The following is a 17,027-nucleotide window of genomic DNA, read 5'->3' as shown; positions in this document are numbered from 1 at the left end:
GCCTGTGCCACCACATCTGGCAGGCCCCACTCTTTATTTGTTTGGTTTGGTTTTTGGTTTTGACTTTTCAAGACAGGGCTTCTCTGTATAGTTGTGGCTGTCCTATAACTCACTTTGTAGACCAGACTGACCACGAACTCAGAGATCGGCCTGCCTCTGCCTCGAGCGCTGGGATTAGAGGCATGTGCCACCACCACCCTAAGCCCTATTCTTTTTAACCTTACAGCATAGACTCGTAAAGAGTGAATTGTCTTATTCCTAGAAGTAAGAAAGGAAAAGAATCCGGAGGCAGTAAGTACAGACGTCAGCTGGCCATGGGGTAGGGCTTACATTATGAGGATCCAGAGGTATCGATGGAATTAGCTTTCCCAAGTAAATGGGATAAGCAGGGTATATATTGGCACCAAAATTACAAGAGAAAGGGATTTTGAATTAAAAGGGGACTTGAGAGGAAAGGCGAGGGCTGGAAGTTTAAATACCACTAAGCACTGGGCATAGTTCCGTGAGGACAGACAAGCCCAGCACTGCACAAAAACAACCAAAAAGAGGAACTTCAGAGGTGGCTCAGCAGTTAGAAGTGCATACTGCTTGTGCAGAGGAACTGAGTTTGGTTCTCAGTGCCCATAGATGGTGCCTCCCGATCCTCTTGTTTCTCTAGGGGCATCTGAAGCCTGTGGCCCTCTCAGACTCTTTCACTCAGATTAGCATTCCACACACAGACACACATGCTACACATAATTAAGATTAGTAACAATAAGCTTTAAAAAAAAGTTGGTTATGGTGACACACATCTGAGTTTAAGGACAACCTGGTGTGTACACGGAGTTCCAGGGAAGCCAGGACTACACAGACCCTGTCTCAAAAACAACAACAAACAAACAACTCACCACGAAAAGGAAACATCAATAAGCTACAGTTTCTTTTTGTTTTGTTTCTTTTCTTTTGTTTTGTTTTTGAGACAAGGTCTCTCTGTGCACCCTGGCTGTCCTAGACCTGCTTTGTAGACCAGTCTTGGCTTCAACTTACAGAGCTCCATCTGCCTCTGCCTTCCAGCTAGTTTCTCTCTCTCTTTTTTTTAATATTTATTTTATTTATTATGTATACAATATTCTGTCTGTGTGGATCCCTGGAGGCCAGAAGAGGGCACCACACCCCATTACAGATGGTTGTGAGCCACCATGTGGTTGCTGGGAATTGAACTCAGGACCTTTGGAAGAGCCAGGCAATGCTCTTAACCTCTGAGCCATCTCTCCAGCCCCCACTAGTTTCTCTTTTAAACTGGCCACCAGGAAGGGAAAATGTAAAAGTGCATACTTGTAAAGGCTGGATCATAATGGCTGGCTATGCAGAAGCACATACTCGTACCCAAAGTGTTTAAGAGCAATCGGGATCAAAAACAGCAATGAGCCCTCTACTTGCTCTCACAGTCCAGCCATGGCAACACGTACGTAAACAAAAAATGTGTGACATGATGCATCAAGTACAATGGAAGCCCAGAAACCTTACATTTAAACCACAACATTTTGACTGAAGTGGAGGAAGTAGATGTGTGTGCAGAGGTTTTAGAGAAAGTAAGCCCTAAGCTGGTTCTTTCAGGGTTAGTTCCTTGTGTTTTTCTTCTTTCCTTTCCAAAAATCTATCAAATAGTAGTAATTAATAGTAAAGGAATAGGAGAACCATTGGAGAATGAGAATACCCAAAAGATTATCAGAGAGGCCCGGAAATGGTGGGAAATTGAAAAGCAGATGGAAGAGGTGTAACTGCTCATGTCAACAAAAGGAAGTTACATCCTAATCTGCAGAGAGGAACCACTCACAACTGGGCTGACTACTGCAGATGTATATATATTTGAGATAGGATCTCATGTAGCCCATATTAGCTTGAAACTAGCTATGCAGTGAAGGATAATCTTGAACTTCTAATCTGCCTGTGCTTCCTAAGGGTTATGATGACAGTGTGTGCCACCACACCTGACTAGCCCCAGATAATGCTTACCACTTTAAAAACATAGATATTTATTTTTATGTGCATGGATATTTTGCCTGCATATGTGTCTGTGCACCCCATCCTTGCAGTGCCCAAGGAGGCCAGAAGACAGCATTCTATCCCGCTGCGGCTGGAGTTACAGTTGGTACAGTGAGCAGCCAGATGGTTGTTGGCAATCAAGCTCTGGAAGAAGAGCTAGCATTTCTAACAGCTGAGCCACCGCTCCAGTTCCCCCCACCATCACACCCTTTCTATGTTGAGTTAGTTTGCGTGTGCGGAGGAGCAGGGCATACGTGCCACGTGTGCAGCAGTCAGAGGACAACCCATGGGAGTCAGCTCTCTAGTTCTCTCCTTTCACTGTGTGAATTCCAGGGACTGAGCTCTGGTCATCAGGCTTGGCAGCAAATGCTTTTCCCTGCCGAGTGAAACCTGCCCTTCCCTTACCCTACTTCCATCACTATCTTCTCTTCTATGGTTGTCCTTACATAACACACCATATACTTTATTGTCACTTTAATTGCGGTATCTTCCAACTAGTATATAAACTCTAAGAAGATCGCGGTTTTCACCTGTTTGCTCACACATGCTCTGTTGACAGCTGGCCTGGAGCCAGCATGGCATACTATTTCAGGGATGGATGGGTGGATGATGGAAGTATACCATGGAAGATAACGGGAGATATTAGCTTGAAGGAGATGATGACTGGTACAAATTAAGAGTTGGTTCTCAAGCCGGGCGTGGTGGTGCATGCCTTTAATCCCAGGACTCGGGAGGCGGAGGCAGGCAGATCTCTGTGAGTTCGAGGCCAGTCTGGTCTACAGAGTGAGTTCCAGGACAGCCAGGGCTACACAGAGAAACTCTGTCTTGAAAAACCAAGTCTCTTGAAAAACATGGTCTCTCAACACCATCTGTAAATCCAGTTCCAATTTTGAAATTCAACACCCTTTTCTAACCTCAGGAATCAGGCGCACGTGGGGTGCATATATAGACACGCGACAAAACATACACACAAACATAAAATAAAAATAAACTAATTCTTTAATTTTTAAATTAATTTCATTGCCTTTTACAGTGCTGGAGACTGGATCGAAGACCTTGTGCATGATTGGCAGACATTCTGTCCCTGAACTATATCCTCAGCCCTCAGTGTTTTGACACAGGGGCACCCTACTTGTCTCTCTCAGCCTGGGCCTTAAACTTTTTTTTTTTAAAGAAAGAGTTTTTACGTGTAACCCTGGTTCACCTGGAACTTTCTGTGTAGACCTGACTAGCCTCAAACTCAGAGCTCCACCTGCCTCTGCTTCCTGAGTGTTGGGATTAAAAGTGTGTGCCCCCATGCCCTGCTTGGGCCTTGAACTCCTTTTTGTTTCTTCTTTTTAAAGATTTATTTATTTATTTATTATGTACACAGTGTTCTGTGTGCATGTATACCTGCAGGGCGGAAGAGGGCACCAGATTTCATTATGGATGGTTGTTAGCCACCATGTGGTGCTGGGAATTGAACTCAGGTTCTCTGGAAGAACAGGTAGTGCTCTTAACCGCTGAGCATCTCTCCAGCCCCAACAGGGTTTCTTTGTGTTGCTCTGACTGTCCTTGAACTCACTCTGTAGACCAGGCTAGCTTGAAACTCACAAACAGCTAGCTGGCCTGGAACTCCTAGACCAGGCTGGCCTTGAACTCACAGAGATCCGCCTGTCTCTGCCTGCTGAGTGCTGGAGTTAAAGATGCGTGACACCACTGTCCAGCTCCAGCCTCAGCTTTTAAATAGTCACATATTACTATTATTGTTGTTGTTCAGTTTTTAATTGCATTTGTAGTTCAGCCCAGGCTGGTACTGTACTCAATGTGTACTTGAGTATGTCCTAGAATTCCTGCTTCTACCTTCAAAAGCTGGTACTACAGGGAGTGTCCTCATGTCTAATTCTGCTTTCTTCTAAAAAAATGCAAGTAGGAGCTGGAGAGATGGCTTGAGGGCTAAGAGGACCTGGGTTCACTCCTAGCATCCACATAGTGGGTCCCAACCTTCTGCAACTCCAGTCTCGGGATCTAACTTACACCCTCTTCTGACCTTCACAGGCACCAAACATACACGTGGTTCACAGACAGCGATGCAGGAAACACACCCAAATACATAAAATTAAATTAAATGATAAGAATTTTGAGTGAATACATCTCGTTATGTTACTCAGGCTCATCTTGAACTTGTGAGCGCAAGCACTTCTTCTGCTTCGGTCTCTAAACTAGTCGCAACTAGAGCTACGCACTACCGTTCTCGGCTCCATAAGAAAGATTCGGATATTTATCTATGTTGTTCATGTATTACTGGTTGTCTTTATTATTATTAGACAGAATTTTGCTATGCACCCCCGGCAGATCTGGCAGTCATGACTTAGCCCAGGCTAGCTCATCTTACCTCAGCTTCCCAAGTGATGAGATTGTAGATGTGTGCTATTGTCCTTATCTTTTGGGGTTTAGTTTTGTTTCAATGTTATTATTTTTAGGGGGCTGGAGAAATGGCTCAATGGCTACGAGCACTGGCCACTCTTGCAGAGGATCCTGGTTCTAGTCCCAGCTCGTAGATTCAGAAGTTACCTCTAATTTCAATTCCAAGGGATCTGATGGCCTTTTCTGGCTTCCATGGGGACCAGTTACACACATGTTGAACATTCGTAAAATAAAAATAAATAGATTTTAAATATTTATTTATTTATTTATTTATTTTGAGACAGGCCTCTGTGTAACAGCCCTAGCTGTCCTGGAACTCACTCTGTAGACCGGGGCTGACCTTGAACTCACAGATAATCTGCCTGCCTCTGCCTCCTGAGTGCTGAGATTAAAGGCCTGCTCCACCACTGCCTGGCTAAATTTACTTATTTTTAAATTATGTGATTAGCTGTGTGCCTGAGTATGGACATGTGTATGCAAGTGAGTGCCTATGAAATTCAGAAGAGGGCTCAGAACCCCTGGAGCTGGAGTTACAGGTTGTTGTGAGCTGCCGGACTTAGGTGCTGGCAACCAAACTATGTCCTCTGCAGGAGCAGTGTGCCCTCTTTTTTTTTCTTTTTTTCTTGTTTTTTGGGGGAGGGGTCTGAGACAGGGTTTCTCTGTACCTTTGAAGCCTCTCCTGGAGCTAGATCTTGCAGTGTACACTCCTAACCACTGAGCTATCTCTCCTGCCCCATGATTGTTTTCACTTTTGCATATAAAATTTATTTATTTTTATTTTATATGAGCAAATGTTTTGCCTGAATATATGTTTTTTCATTGTTTGTTTGTTTGGTGCCCCAGAGACCAGAAAAGGATGATGGATGTCTTAGAACTGGAGTTATAGACAGTTATGAGCTGACCTGTGGGTGCTAGTAATTGAACTTGTAAAAGCAGCTGGTGCCCTTAACTGCTGAGCCATCTCTTTAACCCCCTGCTCCATGCTTGGCTTTTTATTGATCTAGTCTTACTTTTTGGCAGTGTTCAGGTTTGATCCCACCACCTATTCTATTGTACTTTTCCAATAAACTACCCCCCTAACCCTCATTTCTTTTTATGCTGAGAAGGATTCCATTGTATGGTTAAGCCATGGTTATGTCACAGTGTGTTTGTCAACCTCTCTGATGAAAGCGTGAAAGGAGAAGTACTGTCATGGGTGATCTTATAGAGCAGTTACATCTTTAACACGGTCGCAGGGTTTTACGAGTACTTTTTACAATGGTTAAATCATGGGCTGGGTATGTAGCTCAGGAACTAGAGAGATGACTCAGTTGTAAAGAGCTCTTGTTGCTCTTGCAGAGGACCTGGGTTTGGTTTGAGCACCAACACGGTGACTTAAAACTGCCTGTACCCCCAGTTCCAGGGGATCCCATGTCCTCTTCTGGCCTCCATAGGTACCAGGCACACACATGTTTGTATACACATAAAATAAAATAATTTTTTTTTTGAGACAAGGTTTCTCTGTGTATCCCTGGTTGTCCTGGAACTCACTCTGTAGACCAGGCTGTCCTTGAATTCAGAGATCTGTCTGCCTCTTCCTTCCTAATGCTGAGATTAAAGTCGTGCATTCACCACCACCACCTGGCTTTTCTACCTCTTCCTAATTTCTATCTATCTATCTATCTATCTATCTATCTATCTATCTATCTATCATCTATCTATCTATCTATCTATCCAGTCATTTCTTTCTTTATCTATCTATTTACTTACTTATTTATTTGACAGAATCTCTTGGCTGAACAGGAGCTCTCTATGTAGAACATGCTGTACTGTGGTGTGCAACACAACTTCCGGACTTCAAAAAAATAATTTTAGGAATGTTTAAAGTCTAAGTCTTAATTCAGCCACCAAATAGACTGAATAACCTTAGACAAATCACGTCCTCAATGGTCAAACTTGGCTGTAACACCTAATTGTGAATCTCCAAAATTCCACTAAGATTCCGGGATAGAATGGGTTTTATCACCCGGTGAATCGTTGAACGAAGTAGTTTGGTCTTCGTGGCTCACCGTAGACACCGCCTCCAGAAGCAGTCAGAGGCTCCGCCCCCTGCTCTCCGGACGGCGCGAAAACCCAATTGACAAGAACTCCCGCCGAAGCCCCAGGGCCTGAGAAGCGTTCGGTGTGTGGCGCCCACCGCAACCCGGACCTCGAACGTTGAGCCTGGAGCGCCTACCTCGGGGGCACTGGGTACTGTGCAGCCGCCCTCGCGGGGCCTGCACCCGCGCTTTCTCGACGTCTCTGAGCCTGGCTCTACGGCCCTGGGCCCAACCTCTCACTCGCGTCCGGCCGGTGGGCTCTGGGGGACCCGTGGCGGCCCCCTCGGCCCCCGCATCTTGCTCCCACTGGACCGGGCGTCTCTATGGCCTCCAGTCACGCTGCGCCGGACCGCTGGAGGTCCTAGGATCCGGGGCTCTGGGAGGCAAGGATCATGGTGGGGGTCCTGGCCATGGCGGCGGCTGCAGCTCCTCCTCCAGTAAAGGACTACGAGATTGAGGTGAGAGGGAAGATCTGTCAAGTTTCTTTCTGCCTGCTTTGGGGGATAGTGGCGTGGGGGTGGTGGGAGTCCTGCTTGCTTCTGGGATGGGGAAAGGAGTGATGTGATGATCCACAGCTCTAATTTGGTGTGGGATGGTTGTCTCGGGGTGTCGTGCTAAACCCTCATTGGGATTTTAAAGAAAATTTCAGGCTTGGTGTAAAATCACAGTTCCCGGGTCCTGAAACATTGGTGGAATGACATGTCATCAAGGATCTCAGATTCAAGTTCTTTGTTCGTGATGTAGACTCATAGAACGGTGAAAAAGATAAGAGCTTTAGATTCAGTTGGTCCGTACAAATACCTGTCCTAGGAATTCCACTTAGAATGTCATTTAAGAATCAAGCGAGGTACTTGAGTTAAGAGTCTTTGTGGCACATTAGGTCTTCTCTATTTACCATGTTTCAGAGACTACACTAAGTTGGGGCGAGTGCTTAATATGGAAAGCCCTGATTTCCAGAAAAGAAAGAAAAATACACTAAGCAACCCTAATGATATTCTATGCCATTAAGAGTTAAGAGAGCTGGGCTGCGGTGGTGCGCTCCTTTAATCCCAGCGCTCAGAGGCAGCGGCAGGTGGATCTCTGTGAGTTCGAGGCCAGCTACAGAGCTAGTTCCAGGACAGCTAAGGACTGTTACACAGAGAAACCCTGTCCCCCCAAAAGGTGGTTAGGATCTTATAGTATATGGCTGGTATCTATATGTAGATACAGAAATCCCCAAGCTGGATTCGGACCTACTGATCTCTTGTCACCTCTTTGCAAGTGCTGGAATTACAGGCTTGTGCCTTTTTGTAACTGCCATGGTTTTTATACACCTATCTCACCCTAGCATTCTAGTGAATGTGTCTGCTGCCTTTGAAGCGAGCTAAGTAAGATGTGTGTTCACTTAAATTCTCTTTTTTGCTGTTGTTTTTGTTTTTCGAGCTGCCGTGTGAGTGCTGAGAATTGAACCAGGGTCCTCTGGAAGAGCAGAAAGTGCCCTTAACCCCTGAGCCACCTCTCCAGCCCCATCGCATGAATATTTCTATTTTCTACAGCTCTTCAGTCATTGGTGTGCCCTGATTATCACTCAGCCATGCTCCTTTCCAGGAGAAGTTGCTAGTTTGTGTGCTCCCTTCTCTGTAAATCGATCACAGCTCTGTTGGGATCGATCCTACTCACAGAGTCATATCAAACCAAGGGGAACAAGCAAGAAACAAGAAAGGAAAATGAAAAAAAAAAAAAAGAGAATAGAAGAAAGTGCTGTAAAATTAATCCCCTGTCGTTTTTCTCTTTAATTAGTTCAAAAATTCTAACTCTTAATTTTTAGAATCAAGTAACTGTTTTCAACTGCAGATTTTTTTCCCCCTAAGTCAAGGGAATTATTTAGCTTGTCTCAGGTGTAAAGGACTTTGGGTATTGAATTATTTTATTTTGTGATGGTCAGTTTTATCAGTCTTTGGCTTATGGTTTCTGCTTTTGGTACCCTTCTTAGAAAGTCTACTTTTTAATAGTGGTATTTACTCTTTAATATGGTAAGGGCTTTTTACTTATCTTTGCATAGTAACCCTATGATAAGGTATTATTATTTCTATGAAACATGATTGAGTTCCAGCACAGACCAACAGTGAGATTTTTAGACTCCAAATAATAATAATAGATAAATAAGATTTAAAAAATTTGTGGGTCACTGTACCTGATCTATGGGAAAATCTTACATCTGGGCTTAGTGGCACACACCTTTAATATTAGCACTCTGGGGCCAGGGACCAGTGGATCTCTGTGAGTCTGAGGCAAGCCTGGTCTACATATCAAGTTCTAGGACAACCGGGGCCAAGTAGAGAGGCAGTGTTTCAAAAACAAAATAATTGAAAAGTAGGCCAAATTAGTTTTGTTTGTTTGATACAGGGTCTTTTGTGTGTGTGTGTGTGGGCGTGGTTTTGAGACAGGGGTTTCTCTGTAACAGCCCTGGCTGTCCTGGAACCCACTTTGTAGACCAGGCTGACCTCGAACTCACAGAGATCCATCTACTTCTGCCTCCCAAGTGCTGAGATTAAAGACATGCACCACCACTGCCCAGTTTAAGTCACAGTTTTAAAAAAAAGTAATTTGCTTAAGATTTCCATACTAGTAGATGTCAGGGCTGATACTTGAACTTAGATCTGACTTGAGTGTCTGTTGTGTGGTGCCTCTGACACCATGTCAGAACTTTATAGAAAATAATGATAGATCTTTTTCATTTGTTATTTCACCATATATAGTATTGCTTGTATTTTATGTCATTTATCTAACTGGCCAGAATTTGTCCCACTGTCACCTCTTACTCTTTTGCCTGTTAATTTGAATGTTACTTTTACCACTTAACAAATTCTTTTAAAAAATTATTTGCTACGTTTTTTAAATTTATTGTATATGCAAGGGTCAGCATATGTGTGAAGATCAGAAGGCAACTTGTGGGAAGAGGACCTCCCTTTTTACCTGGGGATCAAGCAAGGTCATCGGGCTTGGTGGCACATACCTTTGCCTGCTGAGCCGTGTCAAGGATCCTCTTGTCTGGTTCTGCTTTTCAGACACACTTCATTGAACTTCTTGCCTACTTGTGAAGCATCAGTACTATGCTTTTAACCATGATAGCTTTGTTAATTCATTTGAATTTTCTCAAAATAAAATTCTCGTTACTTGTTCTTAAAAATAATGTTTTTGTTATTTTGGCAGATATATTTTATCAAATAAGCTGAGAAGTTAAAGGTTGATAGTAGGATGGTAATATAGGTAAGGGGTAAATTTTTTTAATATTGTAAGCCTTGGGGTTCAGTGAAGCAAAAGACAGAAAATGCTGAAGGCTGAAACAGTAGCTTAATTGGCAGAGTGCTTGTACCACAGGGAGTGAGTGGGATGTGTATGGGAACTAATGGAGTTGTTTGTTTGTTTTTGAGACAGTCTTATATAGACTAGGCTGGCCTCAATCTCAGAGACATCTGCCTTTCTCTGTCTCCTGAATGCTGCGATTAAAGGCATATGTGGCCATGCCCAGCCAGTAATTATTTTATAGCCTATACAGTAGTATGCATTTTCAGTTATGCGTGTTAGTGATACATTTATAAACTCGTTTTCATCATTTTGCTTTTATATACATATGTCGTAGTCACTGTTTTCTTGCTATGTAAAGAGACACCGTGACCAAGGCAACTTAAAAAAGAAGACATTTCACTGGGTATCGTTTACAGTTTCAGAGGTTTAGTCCATTGTCATGGCAGGGAGCCTAGCAATACTCATGGTGCTTGGAGCAGTAACAGAGCTCCATCCTGATCTGCAGGTCAAGAGAGAAAGAGACTGGGCCTGGCATGGGCTTTTGAAATCTCAAGGCCTACCCCCAGTGACACACTTTCTCCAAAGAATTCAAATATATGAGCCTGTAGGGTCATTCTTATTCAATCCACCACAACCTGTCTTCTTAATTTAGTGGATTTCTAGGGCAGGTTTAAGGGTCTTTATAAGTACTTTATGTTATTTAGACTTGTTTCTTTGAGTTCTCATCCTGTGGCCCAGACTGGCCTGGACTTTGTACAATCTAGGAGGCTTTTCTGTTTATTGTAGTCCTCCTGCCTCAGCTTCCAAGATACTGGAACTATAGGTATGAGTCACTATGTCTAGTTCTTGTTTATAGTTAACACCTACAATACACATAGAAACAGAATGAGAAATAATGCCCTTCTAAAGGTAGGCTTAGTCATTCTGATCTAGTAAATTCAGAACAGTAAGGTATTTCCTTGCTCTAGTAGCAAGGTTGTTTCATACCATTCACACATAGTCAAGAAAACAAATATAGATCATAGAAAATCAGACCAGTTAGTTTTCCCTGTGCTACCCTACAGGTTTCACAATTCGTATCCCCTGTACTCTAAGGTAAACCAATGAAACCTTTAGAAGATATATGTATAGCCAATAATGGGACCATTATTGTTAGTGAGCCAGCAGCTGGATGAGTCCTAGTCATACTCAAGATGGATCAAAAGTCTGTTTGCTCTAGGGATATAGAGAGCAGTGTTAAATCTATGTCAATCCATGTTCAAGTAGAGTCTACTTTTAGAAGTTGATTATTTTTTTCCAGTTATGAGATTGTTTTTTTTTCAAACAGTGTCTCACGTAGCCTTGACTGTCTTCAAACTCACTAAATTCACCATGAGCTTCTGATGCTCCTGTCTTTATCTCCTCAGTGCTGTGGTTGCAGGCTCGTGCCACCTGCTTGGTTTTACTTAATGGTGGGAACCAAATCTAGGGTTTTCTGCATGTCTAGGCAGTTATTCTCCCCAGCCCTAGTTATGACAATGAAAATTATGTTTTCCTTGATAGTATCATCTCGTTTGTGATTGCCTACCTTGAGCCTTTTGTTTCTTCCTAGCAGCCAGTGCTTTGCCCAGTCTTCATCAGCCATACCTGGCCTCATTGTAATCTCTGTTTAGCTTGCCTGGGTGCAAGTATCACTGCTGACTACACGTGACTAACACAAAATTGACTGCCCTTAGTGTCATAAGCACCTTGATTCTGTGAGGGTGATGGCTACTGCAGGCAATGACTTAGTAGAAAATTAAAACAGTAGACTTGTGGCAAATGTTTTTTGGTTGTCGTAGGTTTCTTAAATATTTCGTAGAGATACTTGAAATGATGTGCTTACTTTTTATTTTTAGATTTATTTTTTATGTATACAGTGTTCTGCTTGCATGTAAGCCTGCAGGCTGGAAGAGGGCACCAGATCTTGTTACTGATGGTTGTGAGCCACCATGTGGCTGCAGGGAATTGAACTGGACTTTGGAAGAGCAGCCATTGCTCTTAACCGCTAAGCCATCTCTCCAGCCTGATGTGTTTACTTTTACCAGAGAGTAAAGCAGAATGGATTGTTTGTAGGGGTCCTACCCTGTGTAACAAGAGCCTTTGATGGCCAGCCCCAAGGCCCTCTCAAGGTTCAGAGAGGAAACAGCCGCCAACAAAGGATAGCTGAGGATGAATGCGCCATGCTTCTCCGACTCAGTTTCTTTATTGTTCTGCTTCTACTCCAATTTTTCTGTCTTACTTTGAATTCCTCCTAGTTTCTTCTTTTAGTTTCTTTCCTCTAGCCTCAAAACTCTTCTTACAGGAGCCTTGAAGAGATTAAAAAAAATTACAAGTGTTACCTCTCCTTGGTCAAAAGTACATCCCTAGGGTAAGCGATTAGGAGTTGAGTCATTGCCATGGCAACATAAGGGTTTCAGGGTTTCAGGAGTAAAACTGTAACTAGACGGGGAGGCACAGTGCCCAGTGACAAACTTTGAGACATAGGTCTATTGTTAGCAGACCGGCAAGTGAAGAATTGGCATGCGTTTCTTAGGGTGCTTTGTGTAGTAACCGTGGTTGGACATTGTGACTCTGGCCTTGAGCATAGCTGTAAGGTTTTAGTTTTGTTTTTTTTTTTTGTTTTTTTTTTTTTATTTTTCGAGACAGGGTTTCTCTGTTGTTTTTGGTGCCTGTCCTGGAACTAGCTCTTGTAGACCAGGCTGGCCTCGAACTCACAAGGATTCACTTGCCTCTGCCTCCCGAGTGCTGGGATTAAAGGCGTGCGCCACCACCGCCTGGCTTAGCTGTAAGGTTTTAAAGTTATGATCTATTTACAAAAAGCCTTTAGTCTAGTTTGAATTTGCTTTGAATTGAAAGTGAGCTAATTGTGTTCAGTTAGTCTAAGCAAAAGAACAAAGCAGGCTTCTAAATGTCTATAGTCCTCATGGGCAAATAGATCTAGTTATGAAGCATGTCCTAATATATGCTATATATCAAAATTATACAGCCAAATGAAAAGTCATCTTCCTGACCACGCACAGATATATGTGTCCATAAGATTGAGATGCAATTATGAGATTACATATACACATTACATGAAAATGCATGGTAATGGGGTGTAAAAGGAATGGCGGGGCCACACTCTGTTGTAGAAGGAGCGGTGGGCCACTTCCCGCCACCCGCCTGGCTAGCTTTACCAGAAATAATTACACGGAAACTGTATTCATTTAAACACTGCCTGGCCCATTGTCTTCAGCCACTTATTAGCTAACTCTCACATATTAATTAACCCATTTCTAATAATCTGTATATCACCATGAGGTCGTGGCTTTCCGGGAAGATTCTAACCCACCTCCATCTCGGATAGGAGAGCCATGGCGTCTGCCTCATTGCCTTCTTCCCAGCATTCTGTTCTGTCTACTCCATCCACCTATGTTCTGACCTACCAGGCTAAGCAGTTTCTTTATTAATTAACCAATGAAAGCAACAGAAATACAGAAGACCCACCTACATCAATGGGGAGCTATCATAACTGTTATTGCACAAATGAAATTACAGGTGACCTGAGTTCAAATCTTCAGCAAGTCAGGTATGGCCATATAGGCCTATAACTCCAGTGTTAGGGGGAAGCAAAGAAAGGAGGATTGCTGGGACCTGTGACCACCAGCCTAGCTTCAGGAATAATAAGAAAGCCTGTCTCAAGGGAATAAGGCTGAAAGTGACAGAGTAGGACACCTGACATCTTTCTCCAGCCTCTGCATGCATCCTTGTGTACACATATGTGTGTACATCACACATACCTTACATGTATATACACAAATAAAGCAGCCTTTTGTAGTTTTTCTACCCAGTTATTTAAACTGTTAAATCTGTTTACAGTTCATATTTTATATTATTTTACTTGAAATAAATGTGTTTTTCCTTTTTTTAAATTGCTAGCCTTGCAAAAAGCGGAGAAAAGATGATGACAGCTCTTCCTGTGAAACAATCACCAAATATTTATCACCAAAAGAGAAGACTGGAGACAAAGTTTTCTCTCCACCAAAACCAAGTAATATTCTTCATTATTTTAGAAAGACTTCACCCACAAATGAGAAGCTACAGTTGACAACGGAGTGCACGATAAAGCCACCTCCCTCATTGCTTGTTGGCAATAGCAAAGACCATAAGACACCTTTGGAAATGCTCTCAAATACGGAATTTAAGAAGAAAGGAAAGAGAGTTAATTTATCTCATCAACTGAATGATATTAAAATTCAATCGCCGGTTGGAATTAGTAGTGATAGTAAGGAGGACTGTGGTTTGAGTGATTTTGTAGAAAGCAGTACTGATGTTTTCCTTTATAAGAAAGATGTAGAGGTTCTTGCAGAAAGCATTCAAGACAGGAGAAATCAACCAAGTACAATTACCTCCAAAAAAAATTTCCAGAAAGTCAACCCTAAAAAAGGTACCACAAAAAATGATGGCAAAATGTTGAGAAAAAGGAAGCACAGCAAGGTACTAGATCTGTCTGAAAGTTTACCCTTGGCAGACGACATAAATCTGCTTAAGAAAGGTGGCAAAGATAGTAAACCTTCCCTTGCCAATGAAAACGAGAGGACAGCAAATCATGTAGACTCCAGGGCTTGTGCAACCAAAACAACGGATTTAAACAAGAGTACAATAACAGTCTCCTATGAGGAATTTTTAAAAAGCCAAAAGGCAGCTAGAGTGGAAGAGATACCTGACTCTGCAGTGCCAGCTTGTGTTCCTCCTGGATCTGGTGAAACAGTCAAAAGTAGTTCTGAAGGTGAATCAGAAAGTTGTGAATTTTCTCCACGGGTACACCTTAAGACAGTTACTGTTCTTGCACAGGTTCACCCCACTCCCCCCAAAAAGAAAGGGAAAATAGCCCAAATTTTCTTGAAACAGAAACAGCTTGATCTGGAGAGTAGCCTCTCTGATCCAGAAAATGAACAGACAGTTCAGAAAAGAAAATCAAATGTTGTGATCCAGGAGGGCCAATTAGAACTGGCTGTGCTGGAAGCCGGGAGCCCTGAGGCTTCAGTACCAAAGTGTAGCATGGAAGAGAGACAGCAGTTCATGAGAGCATTCAGGCAGCCACCACCAGAAATGCTCAAAAATGGGCTCAAAAAACCTTTGGAGAAGCAGAAAGATCCAAATGAAAAATCTGCAAATGAAGAAGGTGATAATGGTTCTGAAAAAATCATAGAAAATCCTAATATCCAAATAGTTTCAAATCCTGGCAGTTCACAGACACACACTGGTAAAGCAAGTTTTCCTAAGGAGGAAAGTAAAAAACCGAAGAAAAAGGGTAAGAAAACAGTCGGCACTAGAACCACTCCAGGTGGAAACAGTGAAGAAAGCATGCAAAAGGAAGAAACATCCTTTTCCTCAAAAGATAAACAAAAGCAAAATAGCCTTCGAAGGAGTTTAAGACAGAAGTCAGAAGTTTTCAAAAGCAATTTATTATTTAATAGTGAAAGTCTTGTTTGTGAGGATACAGCACATGACTCTCTAAAAATGTCTCAGGGTGACAGAAATAAATCAAGAAAACCCAGCACATCAATCCAGGATATGGTTATACATTCCGAAGCTGAGCCTGAAAACAGGCTGCTGAACGTTTCCACACCCAAACGAACCAGGAGCTCTATAAGAGGTAGCAGCACGCCTACCGTAGTCACCCTTAGAGATACTGAGTCTGAGGATGGCCAGGACACTCATCCAGTGAAGGCTTCCACTCCAAAAGCAGCCAACATATCAGAAAAGCACAGCTTGTACACAGCAGAATTAATAACAATACCCTCTGATTCGGAGAGCCCCATTAGGTAAAGTTTTGTTTTTCTTCTCAATTTGGAACATTCTACATGTATTATTAATTGAGAAGGAAAACTCTTCAAGCATTGTAGAGTTCATTTGTTTTTTAGAATAGATTATTTATACATAGGGTTTTTGTTGTTGTTGTTGTTTTTAATGTGTATAGAACCCTGAGGATGGAATCTCATAGGTTAGGTGAGTGGTCTACCACTGAGCTACAGCCCTGTCCTATTTTCATTTTGATATGAGGTCTCCTGGGTTGCCCAGGCTGGTTTTGATATTTAGCCAGGCCTTAGACGTGTTCTCCTTTTCTGTACTCTCCCAAGTAACTGGGATGACAGACCTATGCCACCAAATCTGGCTTTTGTTTTGTTTGTTTTGAGATAGGGTCTTATTCAAGAACCCCAGGCTGTCCTGGAAATCAGTATGTAGCCTAGAATGCTTTCAGACTTGTGGCAATTCTCCTGCCCCAGCTTCCTGAGTGCTGGGATTTCTAGTGTGAGCCACTGCACATAGGTTTATTAATTCTTTATTCAGACATGTTCCTGCTATATACAAAGTTAGTCTAGGACTCATAATCCTCTTCCAAGTGCTGGGATTGCTGGTGTGTGCCACCACACGTGGCTAATACAGCTAATTTAAAGTCTGTTTCAGAGGAGTTACAGAAACATTTCAGATGAGTTTTGTTGTTGTTGTTTTTCGAGACAGGATTTTGCTGTAGCTTTGGCACTTGTCCTGGAACTAGCTCTTGTAGACCAGGCTGGCCTCAAACTCACAGAAATCTGCCTGCCTCTACCTCCTGTGTTCTGAGGTTAAAGTCATGCGCCACCACTGCCCAGCTCAGATGAGTTTTAAACTTTTTTTTTCCTTTGGTTTTTTTCAAGACAGGGTTTCTCTTTGTAGCATTGGCTGTCCTAAAACTCACTCTGTAGACCAGGCTGACTTCACACTGAGAGATCCACCTGCCTCTGCTTCTCAAGTTCTGGGATTGAAGGTGTGTGCCACCACTGCCTGGCAATGCTTATTGTTTTTATTTTTTTTGCAAGCAAGCAAGATTTTATCGAAAAATAAGCTCTCCACAGCAGGGAGGTGTCCTGAAAATGTTTTGATTAGGCTTATTATTTTCTTCCCTTCTTTTTTGAGACAAAGTTTCTGTGTGTAAAAGCCCTGGCTATCCTGGAACTTAGTCTATAGACAAGACTGGTCTGGAACTCACAGAGATCCTCCTGCTTGTGCTTCCCGAGTGCTGGGATTAAAGGCATGCACTACCACCTCCCGCTAAGCTTATCAAATGAAGTAATAATTGATAAGTATTAATCAATTAATAATTGATTAAGTAATAATTGGCTGGCAATGTAGCACAGTAGTAGAATGGTTACTCAGTATGTACATAGTTCCATCCTCAGCACCAGA

At 42.6% G+C, this 17,027-nt stretch overlaps 1 protein-coding gene across 1 annotated transcript in view; it reads left to right on the top strand.

Annotated features, from left to right (window-relative positions):
- Nucleotides 1–6,524: 6,524 nt before the first annotated feature.
- The window catches only part of Atad5 (ATPase family AAA domain containing 5), a 54,044-nt gene continuing 43,541 nt past the window's right edge, over nt 6,525–17,027 (top strand). Inside the window, exons 1-2 of the mRNA XM_085695487.2 lie at nt 6,525–6,967; nt 13,737–15,625. Coding sequence (XP_085551613.2) covers nt 6,902–6,967; nt 13,737–15,625 — 1,955 coding nt within the window. The 5' untranslated portion in view covers nt 6,525–6,901. The remainder of the gene's footprint in view (nt 6,968–13,736; nt 15,626–17,027) is intronic.

This window comes from Myodes glareolus, chromosome 9, assembly GCF_982192425.1.
Source record: "Myodes glareolus chromosome 9, mMyoGla1.1, whole genome shotgun sequence".
NCBI lineage: Eukaryota > Metazoa > Chordata > Mammalia > Rodentia > Cricetidae > Myodes > Myodes glareolus.
Note: the sequence above shows the minus strand (reverse complement) of the source record. Positions and strands in the feature narration are given on the sequence as shown.